This window comes from Spea bombifrons, chromosome 4 (genome assembly GCF_027358695.1).
Source record: "Spea bombifrons isolate aSpeBom1 chromosome 4, aSpeBom1.2.pri, whole genome shotgun sequence".
NCBI classification, from domain to species: Eukaryota; Metazoa; Chordata; class Amphibia; order Anura; family Pelobatidae; genus Spea; species Spea bombifrons.
Window position 1 is genome coordinate 84,310,651 of NC_071090.1, and position 27,658 is coordinate 84,338,308.

General features: G+C 38.2%; 1 protein-coding gene across 1 annotated transcript in view; it reads left to right on the plus strand.

The window, feature by feature from the left end:
- The window catches only part of EFL1 (elongation factor like GTPase 1), a 95,381-nt gene that overhangs the window by 7,392 nt on the left and 60,331 nt on the right, over positions 1-27,658 (plus strand). The window contains exons 12-15 of the mRNA XM_053465438.1: positions 3,383-3,482; positions 19,277-19,428; positions 20,243-20,412; positions 23,357-23,492. Of these exons, the coding sequence (XP_053321413.1) occupies positions 3,383-3,482; positions 19,277-19,428; positions 20,243-20,412; positions 23,357-23,492 (558 nt within the window). The remainder of the gene's footprint in view (positions 1-3,382; positions 3,483-19,276; positions 19,429-20,242; positions 20,413-23,356; positions 23,493-27,658) is intronic.

The window sequence follows — 27,658 nt, forward strand, 5'->3', positions numbered from 1 at the left end:
TTTAATGTGCATTATTTGCAGAAACGTTTGCAGTGATCTATGAGCCCAATTTCTGTTATAATCCAGTTACAGCATAAAGTTACTTTGCCAAGTTGCTAGCTTAGATCTGCAGTCAGGAGAATCAAATGTCATTCATATTATATCTGAAAGATTAACATTGGACATTTCTTTGTAAGATTTTCCCCCAAATATTACACCATGATGATAATTATTCTCCACCCTTTCCTAAGCATCTGCTCCTGTTAAAGAGCTTGAAATGAATCTCTTGAAACATGTTTCCTAAATTCAACTGCTGGCCATGAACAGTTTGTTGTACTTAATATTGATCTCTATCAATGTATGCATGCATGGCCCTCTGGAGAAAAATAAAATATGGCTCGTAAAGCCTTTGATCTAGTTCCTAATTGTTACATATCTTTGTCCAGCCCTGTCTGTGTATCTGAAGATTCCATATGGGTTGCACGTTGGGATCTATGTACCATAAGGGGTCTGGAGAGTTGTGACTGGAACTACCTCACTTCACTATTTGTTATGAAGGGCAAACACTGGCAACCATTTCCAACAGAAATGGCCGGACTGATCCTGTATAATGTGTTATTAAATGGTTGAGGAGTAAATCTCAAAAATGTAACTATACAGGGCCAACCTAGCTCCTTCTGCAGCAGAGGCTCGATGGAGCTGGAACTTCATACTGTATGATGAGGTCAATGCGCTAAAAACAACAACTCTCCTGCAAACTCTTATAACTTCCTTTAGGAAATAAACCCATTTTGTAACTTTTACTTTTACATCTTTTTGTATTGAGCGATGCTTAAGGACCATACCTGTTTCTCAAGTAACATAGAATTTGACCCATTCAGCCCATCAAGTCAGCCTGTTTTTCCTGATGTAAAGGCGCGGTCCTTAATCAGGCCTTGGTCTTGTCTAAGATTCAGGATAGCTTCTATACAAGTATGTCTGTCTGTAATCTTATTGTAGGGAAGAAGACTAGAAGACACAGCTTAACTAGTTTGTGGTGTCTGTCAACCGTGTATTTCAATATAGATGTCTCTGTCTGTTGTCTGCATTTCTTGAAAATTAGGTGATATGATTGTTGTTTATCTTATTCATCAGCAACTAATTTAACTCACCATATGTTATATAAACACATAGTGATCAGGGCTGCCAGCCTTAAAGAACCAGGTGAGTGGTAGTATATTATTCCTACACCTTTTTAAAATGTGCAGTTTCAGCACCAGACAATGTGTACTTACTTTTTTTTGGAATTTTCCTGGTCCCATTTATATTCAGTTGCCATGGACTAGTACCATCTAGTTACACTTTTTAGTCTGTGTGGTTTACTTGTGTGCCCTACAAAGATTGTCCGCAAGTATATCAAGGTCAGTGGCAGTGAACGAGCAGTTCCCTGAGCAGTTCCCTGAGCAGTTCCCTGTGTGATTGAATGTATGTTATTCCAGTGTGTTTAATTACTAGGGACTGGTAAATGGTATGTTTTTGCAACATTACAAAAAGAATCCGGCTGCTGCTTCCATATAACATTTTGTCGTAGACTATGCACATCATGATACCATTATGATGTTATCAAGGCATCATCACATCTTTAAACATCAAAAGCACATCTTACCAAACTGCCTAATTACCCCATCCTAATTACCTGCTTACAAAATTACCATTATACCCTGCCTAGAATATTATGCACAAAAACATTTTTTTTTTTAGTTTAGAACTGTATGAATGTTTATGGAATTCCCTGTGCCGTTGAGGGAGAACAAAGTCTATCCTTGTTTAGTATGTGACCCTCGTTTGTATTCTGGAAATATTTATATATGTTGTAGGTAGAAGTGATTTATTTCATGCTCATGATAGTAAGGATCATTATTCCTAGAACCTTGTTCTCGGAATATATTCAGCTTGCTTGAACACCTGATCCAGTGTTTTTGTGTGTACACTTCACGGGGATATTGCTTGTAACACCTGATTACATGTAATTTCCTGTTGCCGCACTGGTAATAAGTTATTGTGTGGAAACACATCTGTTAGTATGTCCACCTTCATAACACCTGGGAATAATCGGCCACAAATGAGTTTCAGCTGGCTAGAACTATGCCTTTTAAAGTGAGTCGTACTTTGTATATTCCTCTTGACTGTGATGGAGAGGCTGTCGGCGATGCATATGTCTTAATGACCTAATGATGAGCAACAATCATGCAGACCCCATGGTCCCTAGCTAAGTATTAAGTATTGTAGTTTTTTTTTAACTAAATTTAGTGTTTAACTTGCACCTATCTGTTCGGTCAGTCCTAGTTGCAACATTCGGCAGAATGGGCTTTCTTTACCTGCAATATAAGAAGTTGGAGCGTCTTCCTTTAAGATGGAGATTCATTGAAAAACCACGGGTATTCGCTCTATACAGTGGTCTCCTTATGTAACCGATACCTCTCTATAATCTTTTCGTTTCGTAAATCATCCCACCGGTGACACTATAAACTACGGATATTCACTATATACATTGGTCTCCTTATGTAAATCTGATACCGCTCTATAATCTTTTCTTTCATAATTCTGCTCTTCCCACTGGTGACACTCTAGTTCTCCATAATGCAGGATCCATCAGCCCGCAAGCTTTTTGTTCTTTATCTAAACTGTAGCAACGCGTTCTTACATTCTTTTACGTGGTTATTATACTGTTTCTCACGTGACACATCAATGTCATGTTCTGATCTCCAAGAGACTTCCAAGCTGGGAGAATTAGCTCAGTGAACGGGAGAGGATCGTGGGTAGGAGAATACTCATGAAATATTGAAATAAATGAAAAAGTTACTAACCATGAACCTCTGTGCAACAAATACTAGACACACGCAATACATATTCCTTATAACCATGAGACAATAACTAAAGCATATAAAAGGCGTGAGTTCCTCTAGATTGTAAGCCTGTTTGAGCACTCTTTGTCTCTAAGTCAAATTGTTATGTTACATACTACTTGTTGTGTCCTGTCCACCCGTTATACAATGCTATATTAAATAATAATAAGTTCCACTTTTAAATAGCATCTCGCTCTCCAAAAACACATGTATTAATGTATTCCTGATGCTTCCGCAGACAAATATTACATGTATGTATATTATTTACCTATTACAGAACAGGCGTTTATACACCATGTAATATGTTAGAGCAAAGATGGATTTTTAAGACCCTTTAAAGACGAGTCGGCTTGAATGATGGCACCTTTACCTACAGTAAATAAACAGCTTCTTCTTCTTCCCACGACCCCTGAGACATAGCACTCTCTGCCTGAACAGTAAATGCAGACAGGAGCAATCGATCCGTCTTCAAAACTTGACCTGGTTTTTGATATACATTGTTTTTTCTTGCCTCGTAGCTTTTCTGCAGTGTCGGAGCGAGGAGAACATGCCAGTCATTATCTTTGTTTCCAAGATGTTTGCGGCCGATGCGAAGTCTCTACCCAAACACAAGCAGCGGTAAGAACTGTCATAGGGTTTGCCTTCAGCAGAAAACCTACGGTGTCTTTATACGAAATGCACATTTCTTTGTTTCCTTAAAATCAAACATGCCCCGGTGTTATATGCAGCTTAATCAAAAGCTGTTTTGGAAAGCAAATTTTTCTTGTTTAATGTTTGTAGTAATTTTCTACATTTATGTATACTATTTTAAACTTTTTTTTTTTAAAATATGATTTTTAGTTTTAGCAATTTAACACAGGGCCGCAGAAAGCAATAAGTAGACTCAATAAACAGGTTACCCTCAAACGTAGTTTGTCCATGCCAGTATAGATGTTTCATAGATGATACTTGCCTTATGGCCACCTTAACCCATTAAGCAGTCTATAAGTAACCTCACCCAACACTGCATGGATGGTTATATGATGGTTTCCAATGCAAGTCTCAAGCTACCGACACCCTAAGCCAGATAATGAATGTCTTTACCACTGGTACAAAGGAAGGGAACTAGGCACCAAAGTGCACTTTATTCATGCATTTTATTTCTTTAATCTGTTTGCTCGTGGCTGGAGAATGTTGGTGGGCTTTGCATCACGGCAGTGAGGGAGTGCGCCGGCCCGTGTGTGTAACTCCATTGCCTTAGTGTGCTTTTAATGTGTCCCAGCCTTGTTGTTCAGACACCGTGCTGAACATGTCTGTAAGTGAATAATGCAACCTGAAAGCTGACACTCTGAAGGAATGAAATTGGCTAAACATATGTTGTGTTTACAGTATGCTGTGTTAAACATTGAATATAAACTCAGTGAGTGCAACACGTCAGATTCATAGATTGTTCTGTAAGAAAAGCAGCTATCGAAAACCTAACATCTCAGTGAACGATCGCCATGTTCCTCTGGTCAAGAATTCAGTCTGGTCAAAATCTTTCAAACAATTAATTGCTTTTGAGCTCTATGTTTTTACAAAGCCAGTAAATATAGCTTATTTCATCATAGCTTTCCCAGTACCAAAATGTATGCAAAACTCTGAATTTTATATGTGGGAATGAACCGCAGCTTCTACTAGTCTACTTTTCTCACCAGGTAAAGAACTGGTGGCTGTTGGCAGTGCACACTTGCCTTTACTGTTGCTTACATGGCAGATTCAGTCCTTAAGTGGGCAGCTGCTGGTCGGGTACATGCGTCCGCATGCCGTGAGAGGGTAAAAGCTTGGTATCTGTTGTGGCTGTGTATGCGTCATTTGTCAGCAACTGGCCTTAAGGTTGCAGGGCTGTTTTTTATATCCCTGTCTGGCTGAAAGGCTGTGCTTTGTGCAGTTTGCCATTTTATCAGTTAAGTTGACTTTCCATCTACTTGACTTTCCTTTCTTCCTTCTTTTGTATTTTGTTTAATGTAGCCTTATGCTCCACGCATCCACCATCCTATTTCACCATTAAAAAGAAGCTAGAGGATAACTATCCAGCTGGGGTTTCTGGAGCTGGGTATGGACAACATACATTAAGTTGGCTGCTGCCTATTAGGACAGAGTTAATGTGATTGAAAGATAACCTAATTATATTCCTGGTTACATATAGTAAGCATGAAAACAATTGTGAATAGTAATTAGATCATTGCTTCGGAGTCTCATTTCCCAGTGTGGTTAGACAGACCTTTAACAAATCTCATGGGATTGACACCAGTGGCTACTAAAATGTCTTGACTGGCACCTGATATTTAAATTGTTTTATGGTTCGCTATAGATCTATCTATTCTCTGGCTCCTAAAGATATTCTGATTGGACATTTGATATGCCTGTCTGACATTATGCCTGTCTGACGGTTCTGTTAACCCTCGGCCTAGACTCATTAATTAAATTCTTAAGCCTCAGCAATTCTTTCAGTCTTACTTGTAAAAAGTCTATGGGAGAAGGCTTAACAAAGACTTTATCATTTCTGCCATAAAGCCATCAGCCTGGATTGATTTGTAACTATTAGGTTGTCTGTATATGTCGCGATTGCCAGCAATGGCTACCTCTAAGTCTACCTCTAAGTCTGCAAGAAAATTATTTATTTACACTTGGAATATCTCCACATACATACTTTGTACCCTGGGCTTTTAAAAAACTAAAATGATGTCACTATATGACATCAAACACTTCCACAAAACTTTAAAAAGGGCTTTCTAATCCGTTAGTATATTTTGATGCGCATCGGAGCCCGCTTTTCATGGCCTCCAGTGTATTTTACAGCATGTATATTGGTGTTTTTTCATAACTTCAGTACTTTTTTTTTTCGTAAAGGGTATTAATGAGCTATTCACGTTGTGTCACAGTTTGTATACCAGCTCCTTTCCCCCCCGCTTTATTCCATATATGTCTTGAAGTAATGCTTTGTCGCTTCAAACGCATTTCTCTAAGTAAACAGAAAAAAACATTTTATAAAAGGGCGTCTTACAAAGTGAATTTATTAGCCTAATTCTGCATAATTATATTTAAACTCATCTTCTCGCAGCATTGTGTAATGTTTCAGTCCACAGATATGACATTATGCATAAAATTAACTTTTTTTCATGTGGAGTTTCTTTCTAGTGCCTATTTTTCTTATCTTTTTGCTGTTGTACAAAAAAGCTAAACCTCAATATATAACAAGTACTTATTATGTATTCCTGTATATCTTTTTCCTTTCTTCACTCTTCATTATGATTGGCCAATACAGCAAAAACGGGTGACCTTGCCGTGCATAATGAATAATTTAAGGGGTGTGGAGATGTTCTGATTTAACTATACATTGTACAGGGCCAGCTGAACTGTTTCTGCAGAAGAAGCCTATTGGGGATGGGCCTTTATAATGTATAAGAGCTGAAACACAACTCTCCTGCAAACTCTCTTGTCAACTCTCCCTCTCATGAGTAGACCCCGCTAACTCTTTTAGTTCAGAGCAAGCAATGGTGGCATCTGCTGTCAGAGGAGAAGCTAAGATGTGCCTCCACAACCTGATCTCCCATGCATTGGCAGAGCGATCCCTTTGATTATGTGAAAAACAGCATTTAATATTGTGTCCCTAGTTGTTAACTGAAAGGGGTCTTAAACTCTTTGACCAGTTTTCCCTAACCTCCTGCGTTGGCTTTGCTCTTCCTGGGTTACGGATCATCACTCTGATCTCTCATCTAGTCAGTGTATAGCTGTACTTCTATCTCCCATAGTGGCTGGCGAGTGAGAGAGGGACGTAGAGATTAGTGTACCTCAAGATTGTAAGCTTGCGAGCCGGGCTCTCTCCACCTTAGTCTTTCAATTCTTGTCTTGTCATACTCCTTGAATATATGTATTGTATTAAACGCTACGTAAATTGTTGTCGCTATATAAATAAAAGATGATAATAATACATAGGACACTGATCTCTATAGCAAAATGTGTGTTGCTTTTCTCTGTGCAGACGTAATAACTGAGGCCATCACACAGTCCCATATTCCATGTCGTTGCTACAATGGCTTTGCTTAAAAGATCTGAGTCATGGAAATAGATGGGTTTTAAAAACGGATTCATTAACTCCAATAGGGGCCTCTTTAAATGTATCTATTATTCTGTGTCCTTTTGAGCTTGTCATACCTCATTGTGTAAAGCTCCCTGTAAAACGGCAATTCAGAAATAAATTAGAATACATGTATTAAACTTTGTATAATGACGCTTCCTCTTAAGGATTTCAAGGTATAGTAATGCTAATATGTCATTCCCCACTTCCACATTGCTGGAAGACACTGCGTTAGGCCGCTATCATCTATCATATTCACTTTGAGTACTTTAATATGCATGGCCAACATAGTCCTGACTGCCGAATGTAACACGCTGCAAAGAAAACCCCTTTATATCTGCCAAAAAAACACCCACCTTCTTTCAGAAATAATGACGAGACTACCAATTGGAGGTGAAGTGGCCACAGCTTTTATTTAGGTTTAGCAGCCAAAACATGTATGAGCGACAGCCTTATCTGTACTTCCCAATCTTCCTGGATTTGTCTCAGATTTAAGCTGGCGAGGCAAACACCCGCACCTGTGACAACACTGAAAGAAAACAGAAAGAACCAACACCAGACTCAGTACCACCCAAATGAGTTCCCAATTAATAAAACTATGCCACAGAACATCAACCACAAAATGGAAAGGGATGCTAATCATCAGCCTGCACAGAAAGATATATAATGTGTGCCAAATGCTCCCTTTTATTCATTCGTGGCGGAAGCCACGCACCACAACTGGAAGTAGGGCATCCAAGACGGCTGCCCCTAAGAAGCCCTGGCCTGGGCCAGCTCAGTCACCACATGACCCGCTTATCTCGCTCCAGGCTTCTTTCATCAAATTTATTTTAAAAAAAATACTTACCTGGACAAGAAGCTGCAGCTTTCCTATTTTTCTGTGGTCTGACAATTCTTGCCACCCATTGGCTGCTTAAGGTAGCCAATCAGAGGCAGCAAAGTTAAAATCAAAGGATGCACTTGTTATATACGTATACACTCTCTTTGTTGAGTGTTAAGGATGCCTATTGTCTTTGTTTCTTGTCTCTGATTTTTGGCTGTAAAGCTGGCTTTGGATGTGACAAAGCTTTGCCTGTGTAAAGCCAAATTTCTTACCTTGCTGTGTATTCGGTAGTGTACTGCCTTACTGCTGTTGTAAATAGTTTGTCTAAATTCCAGGGCAAGATTTCTTGTTCGGAAGTAATAAGTGGACGTATTTCACATCTCTGCCCTGACTTAGTGGAACCTAAATTCAATAAGCATGACCCATGTGTCCTAGCGAAGCTTTATCTTCACCGCAATAATCGTTTTATTAGAGGCCTTGTTGACCCCAAAACCCTTTTACTGCAGCAAGTGTGCAGATGTATGCCTTATTTACTCGTATCCATTACTGCTATAATTCCGCATCTGTGTGGTGGGTATGGACACTGCCTTGGAAAAATGAGTCCAGAATAAACAATCCCACAAAATGATCTATACATTCATCAGAATAGTCACATGGTAGTTAGCAAATAACAATTGTGAGCCAAGCTTCATCATTTAATGAAATCCGTAATTAGTTCACTGTTATTGTGTGTGCTAATTAAGTGTAACAATGCGACAATGCAGGTTGGGTTTACTAACTGGTGAACACAAGATGGCGCAGCTCTGTTACTTATTCAATCTAGGTTTACGGCATTATCAAGCAGGCTCCAGAAAGCAACAGGACCTTGTGAATTAGCAGCAGGGTAATTATCTGCTGCTGAGCAATGGTTTGTATAACCTATTAGAACGTGACAGCCTCCAAGTAAGCGATATATAGACTTATACCTTGAGTTCTTTTAAGTTAAGTCATTGAATGCCGGAATGGTTTGCAATGCATAGTGCACCACTTTATAAATCCCCTTCAATGCAGTCTGTTAACAGCTAATGGTCTTTGTGGTTGAAATCATGGGAGAGGGGTTAGACCAGCCAGAATCCATGCCACATGTGTGTCATGTGGCATGTATATATAAGTTTATATTACATTTGTAATGTAATCCTGGGGATCTGGCCACGTCAGTAGATTATTCCATCTGGTACTGTTCACAGCAAAGAATTCATGGACCAATAAACAACAATCAGCAACTTAACAATAGGTGAGAGATAAGATAATGTGAAAGAATAACCATCACAAAAATGAAGCTATCTTATCCATAGTATACATATATGTAGCTTATTTGAATTACATGAACAACCTATTCTTCCAACAACATATTCTTCAACACTGTAAAGTAAGCAGAAGCAATGTACAAATAATTGGTTGTGTTACCGGCTTAAACTTTCTGGAACAATAGACATAAAGGGTACTGCTTGTTAAAACTCAGTATCTAGTGATCAGTGATGACTTTATTCTTTTATAATATCACAGGTTGTTCCTTTTTGGTGTGAATTGTTATATGGTAATTGTCTTATGCCTTATTAATATTTGATAGTGCCCACTTGGGAAACTTGTACCACTGACATGTCTTATGCTGCACTATTCTGAAAAATATTACATTTATTATTGAGATGCTGCACAACCTTTAAAAACTCGAAATGTTTTATATATACATATGCCTTTTTTTGTTGTGAAATACATTGCTTTATAGACAATATTACTCAGAAAAGAATACTTTCCCAACATGCAGCAGCTAGGATCCTTTTACTGTGTATGATTTAGTTTTTAAAAATTTGGACATAATAATGAACATAAAGTGTTCTATTCTCTGGTCATTATGACTTTGTATTCATCTTCTTAACAATCACGTCTGCTACCACAAGGTTAGGTGAAATGTCCTACAGATACAAATTAATATTTTTAGCTATATCTAAATATATATATCAAAATATATGACAGTTGGATGAAGACATGAAATGGTGGAAGTGGTCGTGGTGGCCATGCTGAGAATAATATGATTATTTTCCCAGTTTCTTTTTCATCTGTGTTACTTGATGCCAGCTTGTTTTCAGTTTTCACGTTTCCTGGAGTAAAAGTAGGTAGAACAATTTATTTAAATGGCGGAACCTGCTTAGAATATTGTATATAAATATATATTTTTTTTTTATTTAAATGTGATGATGACTTGTCATTCCCAGTTGATACGTCAGTGTCTGTGCTCCAGGAAGTATCTTAGAGTTCTTCCTATTCAAAATCCTTAGATAACATTTGCTAGATTCCATCATTTTGCAGTAAATGCAATAACAAAGCATTCTACTTTTAGTCATTTCATCGCTAAAGCCAAATTGCTCTCATTTATATTCCATTATCTCTCTTAAACCACTTGAATTTTAAGACAAGACTTGTATCATTTAATGTGTGTAAAACGAAGTGTTTACAATGATAACAACATTTATCATTGTCTGTGGTTTAAGGGGGAAAAAATCTAGCACTCATTTATAAGCCATTACCTCAGAAAAAAACTGTTGTGGGCTTTAAAATACCACAAAGCTTGTTATATTGTTGGTAGTTATAGGAATGGGGACATTTAAGTAAATGCTGTAATTTTCTCAGATGTTTCAAGCACCAGAGAGCTTCTGGGTTTTGGAAATTAGCCCTGTAGCCTTTCACTTTAGTATGACCTCATTGCGTCTGTCTGAGCTAAGTTTCTGCAACCATTCCTCCTTTTTCCCATGATTTTGGAATGAAGGAACTAAAATAATTGACTTTAATATGAAATAGGAATGTAAACATATGTTTGTATTCTCTAATTAGTCTGGGCCTGTGTTCTGGATATTATGTAGCCATTATAATCGTGGATGTGATATTTAAAACTAGCGATGAGTTGACATGGCAACCATATTTTGTGTATGAATGTAAATTCATAATAAGTATATGGGCCTTCATATTGCACAGCATTGTACAATGTGTACTGGTGCATAGAAGTTCCTCCACGATCCTTTGCTCCATGCAATTAAACATATGAAGAGAGCCCCCAAGTCATACATTACAGATGGCTTATCTGGGAGTGCGGAAGTGTGTTAGCCATATTGTGGGAGTGGACAGGGCTCATATCTGTCACCAAACCATTTTCAAGGAACTGCAGACCTGGTAATAACCCAACATTCCTGTAACAAACCCAGTGACTCTAAAAACCCTCTGACCTACATGTTGATAACCTCCCCTCTGACAGTGGCGTCTTGCTTTTTCCCTGAGACTCTCAATGCCGGTTTTCCCTCTGTCCACTCATTGCTTTTAGCCCCCAGTTTACCCTGTTTCCCGATATCTGACCCCCGTTCACCTCCACTCACTGCCCTTTGAGCCAGCATCTGATTCAGTGCTCCGCAGGGGTGGGGACAGCAGCCCTGACCACAGTAAGTGCACTATGATAGGATCATGGCTTTATGGCCCACCTAAGGTTACTGACAATTCCCTAGGTGGGACATGAATACGCAGGATTGGCACTGGACATGTGATAAATAAGGTAATATTTAGCCCTAACTACTATGTCGTTTAAACTGCAAATGCCCATGTGCATTTTGTAAATGTAGCTTTATGGCTACCCTAAAAACCAAGTGTGATTAATCGGCATAGACAATTGTTTCTGCACTTGTAATATTTTTCCTTTCACCTGCCAGTAAAATTCTTACAACCTGATATTGGCGGTAATGTCCTGCTGCTTTACTTCTGAAATGATATATCCTGTATGATTTCTATTTTAGATCAAAATGACTCTGCCTTGTAAGATGTTTAAGATTGTGCTTACTTATGAAGCAAATGCATGCAAAGATGAGCTAGTCCTATAACAAACACAATCCTTAACAGCCAAAGCAATTAGTGTCAGCTTTTTGCACCAAGGTCCCCAGCAGTGCAGAGACCTATATTACGTAAGAGTAAGACTAGCAGGCCATGAGTGTGTGTGTACAATTAATGTACACACACACACACACACACACACACACACACACAGACTTTTGACAGCCTTGTGTCCCATCTAGCTACTCCAATGAAGAATGCATTTTAAAGTATTGTATTATACCCCCATGGGGGTGTAGGGTGGGTGTCTCATTAAAGACTCTGGAACCCTCTGGCATTGAGTATAGCTTAAGCGTGCTTTGGCAAGCAGGATATTTGCTTGGCCAAATGTCTGTGTTAAATGTGTATAAAATACCAGCTCCCTAAAGGCTCTGCTAACTAAGCTGTGATTCTGTAAAGAAATGTCTAGATCTCTCCTGTAAAGTAAGTGTACCACAGACATGATGCTTGAAACTGTGCTTGCAACATAATGGTATAAACAGAGTTACCAGCCCTTATACCTATTCAGTACTTTCGGTAGAAGCTGCAGCTCCCCTTCTCTTCCGTGGTCTGACAGCTGAACAAATGTCCTGCACAGAAACCAGTGGGGAGATGGGGCTCGGGGGAACGGGCAAATGCATACCGGGGGCATTGGGGAATCTGTCTATGCATTTGCAGGGAGGACCTCTTGGCTCTCGTGTATTAAAGTGCATATAATGACTGAGGTTTTCCTTTAATTTTTTTGCAGCAGATATTTATATTTCACACAATTAGATTATTTTAATGTATAACACTAATACAGATCCTATTCCTGGGTTATTTATTTCTTGTAAAAGGGGTTTTGATCATTGGCCAACAGAATAAGCAGTTAATAAGCTTTTTTTCTTTATTCTGTGTGTTTACGTTTTTAACCGTGGATCTGCTTTGAGACAACACAACTCTAGTGTCCCCCTCCCGCTGCACTTTACTTTTGGTCCTTATTTTGATTCTACTTATTCTTCTATTAATCTGATGTGACCCAGTCTTTCTCCCCTTTAGTACCTTTAGTGAGAGGAAAATGTTTAATCCTGTAGCTCACAAAGGCAGCAACCTGTATTTATCACACATTTAAAGCTCACTGCAGCGGCTTTGGAGAATACAGTGGCTCAAAGTGGAAACAGCTTTGTAATTACTGTAAAGGTTACAGCATAACAGCTTGCATAGTACCATTCAGTTAATATTAATTTAGTTTCCACTGTGTATTTTTTTAAGGAGCTATAAATGATGGATTTTATTTGTTTGTTTTTCACAGTTTGTTTCCTAGGGCAAAAGTCCAGTAGGTGGCACCACCATGAGGCTCTTTCATATGTTCTCCATTGAGCCATGAGGGGGTATGATACCTAGACCAATTAAAACCCCTAGGGCTGGCCATGCTGACCTCTGCCATATTGGCAATCAAGCTTAATACCTGTGTCAGTGACGTGGTTCCTTTCTTATCCCACCGCCAGGGGACAATGGGTTGGAAGTATTAAATATATACCCTCAACTTTGTGCATATCCATGCAGGTTTGTGGGCACAAATGCACTACACCTTGCAGTGCTGGCTACACTTGTTGAGGTTAGCAGGGCTGGCACTATGGTTTTTAAGTCTGTCCCAATTACCAAGTACTATTTATCGCAGTTTAATACATTAAACACATTTATATAATGGTGTATAAGAAACATGTCTTGCAGGTATGCCACTGTGGCAGAAAAGTACTCCCATTTAAATCAGCAGGGGCATGTTCTGCGCGACCACACATGGTCTTGTCAGAGACAAGCCAGCACTGGAGCTTACTGGCGGTGGGTATACCACATGTCAGTGTATGTGCTCAACCAAACACCTGGTGGGAAAAGGGGGCAAATTCCTACCCATGTATTTTAAAAGGGTTAAACCACAACAATTTAAAGGGGCCACACAACTATATTCAGCATTAAGGTATGTATGATGGCTGGCGTGCCCCTGGTAAGAGCTGTAGGAGCAGAAGACAGAAAATTGATATGTCAGTTTAAATAACGTGTTGTTGCTTTATGTTACATATATCTAGGGTTCCTTCTGTACAGCAGTGCTGCTAAAGTGAATCAGAAGGAATATCCCATTGATTGCTAATTTAATTCTTAAACATTTAAAATTCTTTACATTGGAAACTAGATGAAGTGTTTTTTTTGTTTTGTTTTTTTTAATGCATTTATATAAGCATTTATTCGCTAGCACAAGGTATCATATATATTCCGCTTCTTCTCGTGTGCCAGAGATGGATCAATCAGTTACTCAGCATGGCAGATCCACCTGTGCGAATGAAAGAGCCACCTGTACCTTTTGCATCTTGAAAACAGTTGCAGGATCACAGTGCAGTGCTGTCTGTTGACGAGTATAACCCACATGCTAAAGCTTGGGTTGCTTTGATGAGATTACAAAAGCACAATGGGGGAGATGTCTAACTGAGATTTCTTTTTTACAACAATTAATATGAGCGTCTTGCTAATATATATGAAGGTGTTTTACACCTGCAAGCAAAATACCAAATTGTAGATAATTTGCAACAAATTAGATGATCAGGGATAAGGTGGTAACAAGTTTAAAAAGATTAATGCTAGTGTCATGTCAATATTCCATTTGTAGTTAAATAAGTATGGTTTCTTTAAAGTCTCCTTCCTACTGAATTATGCATTATACAGGACCTGCTCTGCTCTTCTTGTTGGAGAAACGTGGACGTGCCGGATAAATAGGGAAGCGAGGTAGATGAACCCATGACTCTCCTGCTAGCTCTCCCTTTAGTGTGTAAACCTCTTTCGGTCTGGCTCACTAAAAGGAGAGTTCTTGTTTCACCTCGACCACAACTTGACTTAGCTAAATATTATGAAAGGCCAACACCAGTGACCTTCTGGAATTACTGAAATCTTGGCCTGTTTGTGACCCTCAAGACCTGCAGTTTGAAGCCCTTAAATAGACTCTGATGATGCTGTCATTGTTCATATTCTGTTTAAGGCCTGCAATATATACATAACGTTTGCAGCAAATTGAAGCTCCGCACTTTCATTTCTTTTGATAGCAAACATTATCCGGAAACAGCAAATTATTTTTGAATTTCCCTACTATGTTGAATACGTAAATTGTGCCACCATTGCCTCAAAAACAACCAACCAACCTAATGCATTTTCACGTGCAATGTTACTATGTTCTCATACATATGGGGAATACATTGCTCTTTTAAAGTTCCTCCGATGACAATCCCTTTTTATAGTAGAGCAAATAAAATAGACAAATATTGTATGTTAACGCTTGCCAATTGTTTGCTTATTACCTTGAATTTCTAATCACTTGAGTATCTGCTCTTGGTTTCATCTTTCTGGAGAATACTGTAGCTGTGGATCTTTGTCAGTATACATAGATGCTATAAATATAGGTGTGATGGCCCATTCTACTACATTTTCATACACTTTTGCAAGCATAATATTTTAATAATTGCATTACGTTATATTCATTACAGAGTGCAAGTAGATTCCATAGTAGTTACAAAAGATAAAGCTACCAACAACATTTAAAATTATTATACATAATGGACCATAACATTAACGCATCTTAAGATAACATATTCCTATGCAGTTTCTGTTAAAAAAAAAAAAAAAACTAAACATTTTTTGTTTTATGAATACTGGTGAATAAAATTTAAGTGAGAAAAAAAAAAATTAACCAATGAGTTTGTGATTAGTAGTTTGAACTTCACAATGTTGTCTACATAGTATTTGCATATGAATTGTAACTATTGTTTTGCATAATATTAGATATTAATGCTATTATTAATATTAATTTAAATTTTTCCAATGCTCAACCCCTTGGATATGGCATTTGAATGATATGAAAAGTTCTCAGTGTTGGGATTTCAGATTTTTATGTAAAAGCAAAAATATAATAATTTTAATAATTATAGTTAAATGTAGTTGTTTACTGGAGACGAGCCCAAGCCAAGCTAGACATGACAGGAATGCCCTTTGACGTGCCGTACTCTGCCGTGTTGAACACCTTTTATTTTTTTTATTTTTATTATAACCAAATGCTGCATCATATAATATAAAGTTATGGCACTAACATTAAATCCTCCAGCAACAAATTTCCTCTGGTTTTTGACAGTTTTTTTGTATTGATTGCCAAGAGTTAAAACTCCTTTTAATGTGGTCTCTTTGATGGCTGCCACCGATTATCAATGAAAGTGGAACATGTTACGGATAACAGCATTGTCTGAGTTTGTGCCAAAACCCATGCTGTTTGGCAGAGCTGCTGGCCTTGATTATAGATAAAACCCAGTAAATGAATCACAAGTGGATGGGGGGTGGACATGTACATAGGTTGACACATGAATTCACATGTTAGGATGTTGCAGACAGTAAAAATATATATATATATTTTAAATTGTGCCCATTTATGTGTATGATCAATATGCTGTTTTAAGGATGGGTACTTTGGTCCAGACCACTGATGTCATTTAGCCGTTGGTGGACTGTACCTCAAGCCTTCCTTAATATTAAATGTATAGAGTTCTACCATGTTAGCCATTTGGTAAAATGATACCTTTATTGGCCAACTGACGTACAATGGATAATGGATTGCAAGATTCCGAGACTATCTGGGTCTCTTCTTCTGGCACGTTATAATACAAAAGCTCACAATCCATTATACATCAGTTAGCAAATAAAGGTATCATCTTTACCAAATTGGCTCTCTCTCAGAATTAAATGGGCGCTGAGCAAACCTCTACTTGTAACCCCCCCTCCTCTTACTCTTAGCATCCGCATACCCTCACACTCACAACGTAACCAACCACCACTCAAGATCCCAACCCTCTAGAATCTTATCCACTTGCACACACAGTATCACCCATTCTCTCGGACACGTCCTCATAGGCATATGAACGCTGAAACCCAAACCTTTGCGTACCTGCGAGACACAGATCTCCTAGTAATAACTAGACAGGGAGTCGACTATATTTAACTACGGAGTCGCACATTAAGCGGGTGTGCGTGTATAATGTATATATGGGACGTGTGGACGCAGTGCAGTGTGTGTACCGGAAGTGTTTTAAAGTAAAATAAATAAGACTCCAAACGCAAATAGAGCTGCTCTTATTGGGGGCCTGAAAGAGTGATGGCACTCTTGTAGCTCAATAACAACTCAATAAATGCACTTAAAATGTACATTTCTTTAAAATCATTTTATTACTTTATTTGTTTTGAAACACTTTTGTTTGACAAAAGCACTCTCCCATTTATTAAATGAATTTATTCAATGGCTTTTTTCCCCTGTGTCAGCATCTTGAGTGCATGTGTTTTAGTTTATGGCACCTGGAAAAATGATGGTGTAGTACTGCATATTTGTCGTGCAAACGCCTTTCCTGAGGAAGGCAAGCGGTGCGTTACAGGGTAGTAAAAAGAACTTTTAATATCCACGTTTCACGTCGTCTGTTTTACTAGGTGTTTGCTGTTCTCTTCCGCACTTTGACAGTAATGCACACTGCCTCCTTATCCCAGTCTCGGCCTGCTCTTTCATCTTTTTTTTTCTTTTTTATGTTTTCTTCACACAGGCCCCTGGTTTATGTGCTAGCATGTAACATTTTAACTGGTTTTGGGGCTATAGTGCGTTTTCTATAAATGACAGAGCACCAGCATGTTTCGCTTTTCTCTGTGCTGCTGTTGACAAGCTCCCTTCTTCCCACCTCTTTGTATTATCGGCCAAATCAAACATATTTTTGTCGTTCCGTATGAGCCCTCAGATGTGTTTCTATTCTGTTTTGTTGTAGCTATGGTTCAAGGGGTCTTTTAATGAGCTCTTGCCAGCTGGGCCCTCATTTCTTGTTGTATATGGGTGTTTACATCTTGTCGTGATTTAGTCTTACAAGCAGAACTGAACTGTGGAATATGTAAGCACGTTATGAATTTTAAAGATTATTTAAAAACCTTACACTCATAAAAACACTTTAGGATTACACTAATTCATTATATAATAATTATTTTACTTGCATAATTTTTGCTCTTTTGGTTCATATCTGCTTCATATCTTTGCTTCCTATTTCATGCTTTCTCGTTGAGTATGAAGAAGTATGTGATGGGCAAATTGTGAATGGTGGGTAATTAATGGGGGAAAAGTTTATATCCTTTTTATTTATAGAGTGGTTAAACTATTTAACACTTTATCATATATAAATGTTATCCAACACATCGATTAAATAAGACTGCATAGAGTATCCATCCCTACCAGATCTCCTCTGGAGAGCTGAGTTTTTCTGTAGTACGGTTTAGCAATGTGGTCAATTCTTGAAGCTAATGCCTTTAATGTTAGAAGGTTGATCCTACTTAGAACATCCTATGTAGATGAATACTTTTCTTAACATAGACAGTTTATTTAGGCATGTATCATTTGGAGTAGCATCCACATTAGTGGAGTGGTAAAACAGTATTTTATCTAATGAACAGGAATACATGTATTTTAACATTTTTGGAATCTATTATGTAGTTAGTGAGCATATGTTATATGTATATGTTATTAATTCATAATGCACCTTACTTATAGATACACCACGCTGCTCCCCCAGATATGCCACTCTGCTCCCCCAAATATGCCACTCTGCTCCCCCAGATATTCTTAGTTACATAGTTAGGCTGAAAAAAGACATGTGTCCATCAAGTTCAGCCTTCCCCATATCTGTTAATTTCTTGCTGTTGATCCAAAAGAAGACAAAACAACCCAGTTGTGGCTCTTTCCAATTTTGCACATATTAGAGAAAAAAAAATCTTCTTGACCCCAGAATGGCAGTCAGATCTCTCCTTGGATCAAGAAGCTATTTCCCCATAATCTAACAAATTATATCCCTGAATATTATGTTTTTGCAAGTATTCATCCAATTGTTGTTTAAATGTCTGTACAGACTCTGATAAAAGCCACTATGCCACTCTGTTCCCCAGATATGCCACTCGGCTCCCTAGAAGTGCCACTCCCCCCAACTCACCAATGCACCCCCAGACTCCCTGGTGTCTAGCGGGGCCGGCCAGTGAACGTCTGCGCAATGCTCCACTGCCGGCACTTCCGCCGAGGCTTCTATGGTGGAGCCCCGGAAGGTTATATCACGCCGGTGCTCCACCATATATGTCCCGTCGGAAGTGCCAATATCGGAGGTTGTCTATGCGCATGCGTCCACCTGCTGCTGGAGAGTAGGATCCGGGTCCCCTGCAGCGCTGTGGGGGATCTGCATCCTAACCCTGCTGCTTGCCCTCAGCAGGGCTAAATGAAAAAAGAAAAGAAAAAGACACCTGGGCGACGGGCTATACAAATTAAGTATCCCTGCGCTAAACCCTGATTATGATTCTGACCAACTTTATTAGAAGAAATATCTTTGGATTTTAGGCCTGTATGGACGAAAGCTATATGTAGAAGCTGAAGTTACATGTTCCGTGTGTTAGACTTAAATGACAAGGATTTCCCAGATGTGTCTAGTGATTGTTAGATATTTCAATCAAATATCCAAAATCAATGCTGCTCTTTGCCTATTAGCCATGCTGTACTTCTCATGCATATAACTCCACTTCCCACAGGCCATTAACTCAGGAAGAAATCGCATTGAGAAGGGAGGTTGCAAGACAGCGGCACGCCGAAAAGATGGCAATCAATCAGGGGCAACAGCCTGCGGAGCAGGCTCCTTCCAGCAATGAACGTGAAATTACTGCAAACAATGGAAACACAAAAGGTAATTTTATCTCCTCATTACTTTATTAAGTTTCTTCCCTCAAGGATATTTAACTGCAACTTTACGATCGTTGAAGGCTTACACCGTAAAGGCGGCAATTATACAACGTTTGGATCAACACATTCCGCAAACTGCTGCCGACATAAATCCGCAGACTGCGTAATTACTAACATTTCTGGTGTGTTAGGTAGTGGGGAGGTTAAGGAGTATGTGATCGATTTTTAGCAACTTGGAACTTTCTGAAAAGTGGATTCTCGGACAGTTCATGACATTCATAGGCGTTTGCATAACCCCAGACTGAAGAATCTATAGGTTCTAAGGCATTGCTTAATTAATAATATGGCTTTTAACCTGCCAGCTATGTATCCTAATACATTATAGGAGTCATACATAGCTTTTCTATTTGGTGACATGGATTAGAAGGTGCTATGTGAGGACCCTTTAATGGTCACATGCATTCAATCGCGCTCATCAGCTATAGCAAAGTAAGAAAAGCAGTGACTGAACAGCCAGATTATTGTCAAATAAATTGAAGGTGACAGCAGTTGACTGTATTACCTCCAATTTAACCTTGGAAGAATACATGCTCCACCAAAGTATGTATCCTTTTTTTCCATTATTTTCCATATTTCCTGAAAGCAATGATAGCCGGTAGATAACACTTAAGCGGTTGTGGAAATACATAATCTATGATGCTCATTTGCTACAGAAGAGCTGTCTTCTGCATACATCTGGTCTTGGGACTCTATAACTGTGTATCACAGATGGGACAATTTTGGGTGTCCACTAATTATCTTCCATTATATCTTTTAAGGTGACCAGCCTTCACCTAGTGAGATTTTGGATTTGAACCCGAAAACGAGCGTTGATGACGACAAAAGTACTTTCATTGCTTTTGCTCGTGTTTTTAGTGGTGTGGCACGCAAAGGACAAAAGATATTTGTTTTGGGACCGAAATATGATCCAATAAAAGCACTGCACAAGGTAATGTTTTATTTTGTTAATTTTTACTAATGAAATTAGTGATTATAAATTAAGATTACCTATGTAATGAGTGTGTACCCTATTTATTTTGTTATCGTCGCCAAAGGGCATTGAAGTGTAGTAGCATTATATGTTATCTTAAGCCTTCTCTTTAATGGTTAGTTGAGATCACCTTGCCTAAATTTACTTAATTAATGATCCTGGCAGTCACAGAAATTCTAGATGGTGGGTAGATCGGTATTAAAAAAAAAAAAAAAAAATTTCACAAAATCTTAAAAGCTGACTTTTGGATAAATCTATTTAAAAGCTAATAAAAAAGGAACATTAATGTATTTTAAACTAACTTTTTTGTGTTCCCGTTAGCACTTTACAAGAAGCAGGCATTATAATACCTTCCATTCTGGTAAAGAGAGTGGGACAGGTAAAAAAAAAAAAAAAAAAATGGCAAGAGATAATAACAAAATACATAAATTAAACAAAAGGAAATATAACGGAAAATGCAAAATCTCCTTGTATATGAGAAATACTGAAAAAATAAAATAATACTTTTCTAAACTTTTTAAATACAGTTAATGTTAAAATTAAATAGCCTTTTTATATTTCCAACTAAATCAAAAAGGCACAATAATGTAAACAGGCAGTTCACCAGTGCATTGAAGAAATTTGGCTATAATTGCTGGATAATTAGATAGTTGCCGCGGTATGAAGCCAAATAATTTTCTGATGCAGATATTTAGTCGGTAATTGCATTAATATTACTATAATAAAGAAAAGGTGATTATATGCTAATACATCTATTAGTGCCTTTGAAGTAATCATGGAACTGGGCTAGCTGAAGATCATTCATATATTATTCTTCAATAGAACAACAATAAAGATGTTGTCAATTATTATTTTTTTTATCAGTTGCACATATAAAGGAGTCAATATCTGTGTAAATAATTATCAAGCAAACACCTTGAGTACAAAGCAATTCCATGCCCATCTTGTCCGAGCAATAGCCCTCCTAGCAATTACACTATATGTTTTATTTATTTGTCATGGTTGTAGATGAGCAATACGTACAGTAACCAGAATACATGTTTGGAAACTCTCATAAAAAATAAATTTTAGCTAATTTTCCAACGTTAACCCCTTAAGGACAATGGGCGGTCCCTAAACCCATTGAAAACAATGCATTTTGAGCCCGTACATGTATAGGCTTTGTCATTAAGGGGTTAAAAATGGCATTGTGTTCACACGTAATCATCACTGTGTTCAGGCACCAAAAGTGAAGTATTTGGGTCAACCTTATGGAATACTAATTGGGGTGGTGGTGTAGAGCACATGGGTAGGGACAATATACGGGAGGGGGTAATCACGCAAACATTCCTCAAGGAATTGTAGCATCTTGGGTGGTTTTGGTCCAATCAGCTATCATGTATGTTCTGTTTTAGTTCCAATAGAACGTCAATGGTCTGAGGGTTCAATATTTAATTTATTTAAAAAAATAAGTGTGTCTTTAATGTATAATAAATTTGCTACAGTGCACATTATTATAAGTGGTTTCCCTTGACCATTCAAAGCTAGATAAGGTCTTCATGAGCAACACTGCAGACTCGGTGTGCAAAATCTCACAAACTAAAACATGTTAGCAGTTAAAGTAATTTATGGATAACATGATATCTAAGCATTCAACAGTTATACAATTGGCAAGCTTTTGTTACCCCTCTTACCCTATCCTCTGAGCGTTGGCATATGGGTAATTACATTCTGAGCAGTCGAAGATGCCCATTTCCTCTTTACTTCTATTACAGTGGAGGGATTATTGTACATAGGGGGGGAAATGCTGAATTTTAGAGGCGACCTCTATAGAGCTGTAAGCAAACACATGTTCTGCTAATAGCACTCAGAGCTGATATATCCGTTTCTCACTGATTACTGTACATGCTTTCATCCTTTTTAAGTTTCATTCAAAGCTTTTATATTTCCAGAACCACTCTCTTGTGGGATAATCCAGATAGCACTAGTGGTTTGCCATGCCACAAGAAGGAGGCAATAGGAAATAGACTACAAGCTGGGGTCCAAGTAGTAATTAATTTGTAGCTGGTGATTGATGCAAATTTGTAACTGATGATTTGCCATGTGGTGTGCAGAACAACTTTTATAAATGAGCCAAATACCCAATGGGAGGCATCTGTTTAATCTTGACAGCCATTTTGTGTGAGAACCTTGGAAGAACCTTGGGTGTCCCATTGGTGGACTGGTGTCCCAAAAACAGCCACAGCTATGCAAGTTGCCTCCTGCAAGGTGTGAAACACGTTAAGCCTCATCTTTTTGTCTCCTGTCTCGCTTTGTTCATGATGAAATGGAGCTTCTCAAGTTTTAATGTAGTGACGGCAACAAACGTAGGGCGTATAATTTAATAGAAGGCATTTCAATTCATGATACAGTTTCCCAACAGGGTTTCATCTTGCAAGTAGGGATTATGTTTTGGACCTGCAAAATTGTATAAATGTAAGACATTGAACAACGTTCATGTTTTTAAAGCAGCTTCTCCCTACTACCCCTTTATTTGTATCTGATAATGATGGCAAATGACTGGACATTGCTTGTAATGACTTAATAGGTATATCCAAAAGTTAACTATTTTGCTAGCTGGAGTCCACCAGATTTCTTGGTTGTGTTTTTTTGATCTTCCTAAAATTTGAATTGATTAAAATGGAAAATGAACCTATTGAAATGGTTTCATCACTCTTTGGCTCATGTGAGCTTAATTTTGAACTGTGGACCTGTTGTTTTGTCCTAATATCAGGAATGCATTGGGATTTCTGGGAATTGGGTTTACATTCTTTGTTTGTAATAAGAAGCATATTTCGTATATCTGTATATCTATAGAGACTTCTCGATAAGCAGTTTAAAAGGAATAATTGAGTCCATACATTGTTCTATGTTACCATTCTAGTTGTCTCCTGTCTGTGGCCCAGGAGAGGACCTTCCTTCCATTCCTCACATGGCATGCTGTACTTTGGACAACCTTTATCTTCTTATGGGCCGGGAACTGGAAGAACTGGATGAAGTACCTGCAGGCAATGTGTTGGGTATGGATTACCTTTTTATTGAAATTAGCAAGTTTCACCATATTAAGTATGTATTACAAAGGGTCCAACCGCCTGAGTATATTCTGCAAGCATAAAGTTATCCCTTCATAATGCAAAGGCTGTGCAAAACAGGTACATCTTACTGTTTTAATTGCATCTCTTGAGTTTGTCAAATCAATGATATCTTCTATAAATGGGTTAACATGCACTTCTTTTGTTTATAAATGTCCCAGACACATGGAAAAGTCACTTTAATGTGTTGTGGATCTGAAATAAATAATCTATGCCTGCTCTCCTACATTGGTAATGGGCAGTCACGACGTGCTAAAATTCAGCCATATTTAACAACAAATTAAAAAAAAAAACAAGCCAACAAGGAATCATCTGGTTTAGGTCTTAACTGTCTTGGAGTTTAACAAATGTCACTTGGTGGTACAATAAATAATTAGCAAGACCCCTTACAATATACTTTATCTTGAATGTTGGTTGTTATACCCCCTAAACTTCTAGATTGGGCAAAAAAACCCCATCTGAATTATTTTACATTTCTGTGGTTTTCCTCCCAGCGAGACCAGCAGCCGACCTTAAGGTTTTTTTTATGGATTCTGAACCTTTTCATACCCCTGTGTATATGCCAGTTAAATAAGGTCTACTCTTTTTCCTCCTCTTTTTTTTCCTGTCCTAACAACCTATCATTTAAGCCCTGGGTGGCATTTTGATTGATGCGGACAAACCTACAGTATGTTGGTGGTAAATGACTTATACTTTTGGCATATGTATTTGTCAGTGAATGATGGGAACGAAAATATTTTGAATAATGATTTATGCTGTCCTTAAAATTTACTCTGATTATATCTGAAGCTGATCTTTCTAAGAAGGCTATTCCTTGGTGTGTAGGTGGTACGCTAGAAATATTCGCAAGCACACATGAGATGTTTCACCGTCTACTTTGATTGCAAACAGGAGGAGGATTTAAATGTCACCAGAATATGATTCTTACATAGTTTGGCATTTTTAAGGTAACTAATCAATGATACACTGGGCTAAAAATAGGCTGTTTGTCTGTCTTATGCTCATGTGAAATGTAGTGGAAATGAAGTTTTCAAAACTTGAACCATGTCATGGAAACTCGCAATCTCTTCCAGATGTTTTTCTTTTTCAAAGTCATCGCTTCTTAGAGTTGGAGGAAACCTCGGTGGGGGCAATGTGATATTTTTGATCAGTAACAAAAAAAAAAAGTAAACAAGAATGATTGTTATACCAGAAGGGAATCTCGTTATCGGAAGGTTTTTATTGTGTTCACTATAGAGTCTGCAAACGTGTAGAACTCAAGAGATTTCGGACGTCTACGCAGAGATCATTTAGAAAATTGTATATTCTGGGCTAGATTTACAACCCGCTAACTGGTGTAATAACTTATTAAAATACAATTTACTTTAAGCAACAAAACGAATGGAAAAATCCTGTTCATAAAAAAATGGATGTTTTTACATGATTGAGTAACCAAGTACCTCTCCAGTAAGCCTGTGTTGTGTGAGGGTCATGAGAGTTTTAGTCCCACGACAGCTGAAGATATACCTATCTGTAATCTCAGAGCCGCAAAGCAACTCAACCTTTGCTGTCCAAGTTGGCCCTAGTTTTGACTGCTTGCCACGGCAGTCACTGACGGGAAAGCTCACCCATTTAAATCAGTGGCACCGCTTTCTGCTCATGCGCACTGGGGGTCTCATTAGACCGCCTTGGAATTTCACATGGGCCAGGTAAACCAGTGCTGGAGCTGGCTCTAGGCTATGCGTATTGCCCCAAGTAGCGGGGGAACATTGCACTATGATCAATTCTGATGAGATAGCTTGAGTACCCCTTCAAGATTTTCTTACAAAAACAGCCCCAATATATTTATAGTATCATTGTATATACTTGTTTAATACACGCATATTAGTATTTATGCATGAGAAAATACTTGTATACTAATGCTAAATTCTTATATTGTCATTCTACGTTTTTTGCCATATCACACCACCATCTGCTACTGCTTTGGTTATAGATCGTCCATGCATGTCCTCATAATAAATTAAGGTCCGTATATGAATATTTCGCCATATCCTACCCTAAATAAACCTACATAATAGTGTTTCCAGATTAAAATAAGCACTGTGTTTATATTCTAACGTATCTTATTATTAAGAATGTTGTTGATTGGTTCAGGTGGCATTTGTGGGTGGGTGAGAAATTATTTTTTTTTATTAAATATTCTAGTTTTGCCACCTTTGCCTGAGACCTTAGTTACCCAAAGGTAGTATAGTCCTGTTTTAATTCTAATATCAGCAAAATAATTACACTAATGGAAAACCAGAAAGCCTAAATTATAGGTACATCTAAACCGTGGACTGCTAGCTTGAAATAGTAGTGCGCCAGGTATAAAAAGCTAAAATGCAGCGTGGCTGCTCCCTTTAGCCCAGTTTCTGGCGTTAACTAATTCAGAAAATCCCAGGTGTAGACATCAAAAGGAAGAGTAGCAGGCCACGCCGCGTATTGTGTATCCTTAATAAAGCCAATTTAGTATAATTTCGTTTTGACTTGCGATTTCCATTTAAGACTGGCAGCTCCAGTGGTTAAATCTATCTGTTTAAGAGGTTTTTAGAAGATTGTCCTGAACTTCAAAACCAAATGAGGCAAAGTGCTTTTTTAGTTTATGAGCGCACCCACTGCCACCTCTCCTGTGTTATCTGATAGGAGGATTTGTCCAGTCGGGGGGGAGGCTGGGGGGAGACCATCCTCGCTATAACAAAAGAAGGAAACATTACGAGAGTAGGCGCAGTGCGTTTTCATGCTTGTTAGTAGTGATTTCGGTTTCAAAGTAATTTGTCTTTCAACTTCAAAGCACTCCTAAGTGCCTTCCTTCAGTGTTATAAAGGAATTTTGTGCAGATTATGGAGCAAATTAATGAAGCTGTTCGGTAGATTATTAAGTTTGCCCCCTTGCAATTAAATGGTTGCCTTTATGGAGCAAAAATATTTAACCTCTTCCACACTGATGACTCCATATGGGCAGACATTGTAATAACACTGTATTGAATAAAATACTAATAATTGGTGAGCAGTAATTGGAAAAAGGTTCTTTGGACTTTTAGTGCTTTGTTTTGCAGTGTTTTTTTTTTTGTTTTTTTTTTTTATTAAAAAGGTGTATATGTAAAGATGAGCAGCCAACTGTCCAAATACATCTGGTCCCCTAAAATGCAAGAACTGTGTACAAAAAGACTGTGATGTGTGTGTGTGTGTATATATATATATATGTGTATAATCACAACAATGTATACAATAAACTGACCGAGTAAATACTATTTAAATATTTAGGATTTCGCCACATTAAATGGCCACATATTGCTTATCCCACCTCTACGTCAAAGTACCCCAGTTTTGGCGACTCCTATCTAATTTTACATGGCTGTATTGCTTACCAAGGAGCTCGATCAGTGGGACCGCACTGCCTTTTAACCCAAGAATCTTCTTGAATTTAAAGCCAATCTGGAGACCATTAAAAAGGCACCTTTGCACCTTTGTGGTATGTATGTACGTGTATATAATATATATAAATATAGTATATTATATAGTGTCTCCCAGTGCCTAATAAGGCTTTAGCTTTGGTCATTAGGGGCCAGTACTCGTGACAGAATGGTTTTGATGTGTAGGTTGTAAAGGGAAGATCAGACGGTTTTAGTTTTGTCATTGCTAAGATCTAGAATCCTGCGGGATATCTTGCTTTTGGTCATTGAAGCTGTAAAACACACAGCATTGATTTTTATCTGGGAAGGGCTCTGCATGGAAGTGGCTGTAGGGTTGCTAATAAATCGTTAGAGATGAAGCAAGCAAAAAAAAGAGTGCAGCATCTCCCCAACCGCAACCAAAGGACAAATCCGCACAAAAGGATTTGGCCTGGTTAACTTTTTTTTGCCTGTCTGCTTTAATGATTTATCTATGCTTTTGTGTCTGTATTGTGTATTGAGCGGGTTGCGTACAGTTTGAAAACGACGATCCACATTTCTAGTTTTAAAGCCACTTTGTAAGTTTGGTGGCAGTAAAATAGCACCAGTGATGTCATAAGAGGGACTGGCGATGTGGAGTCACTGGCATTTTTGGAGTCTTGGATTTGTTAAGTTAGGGATTGAA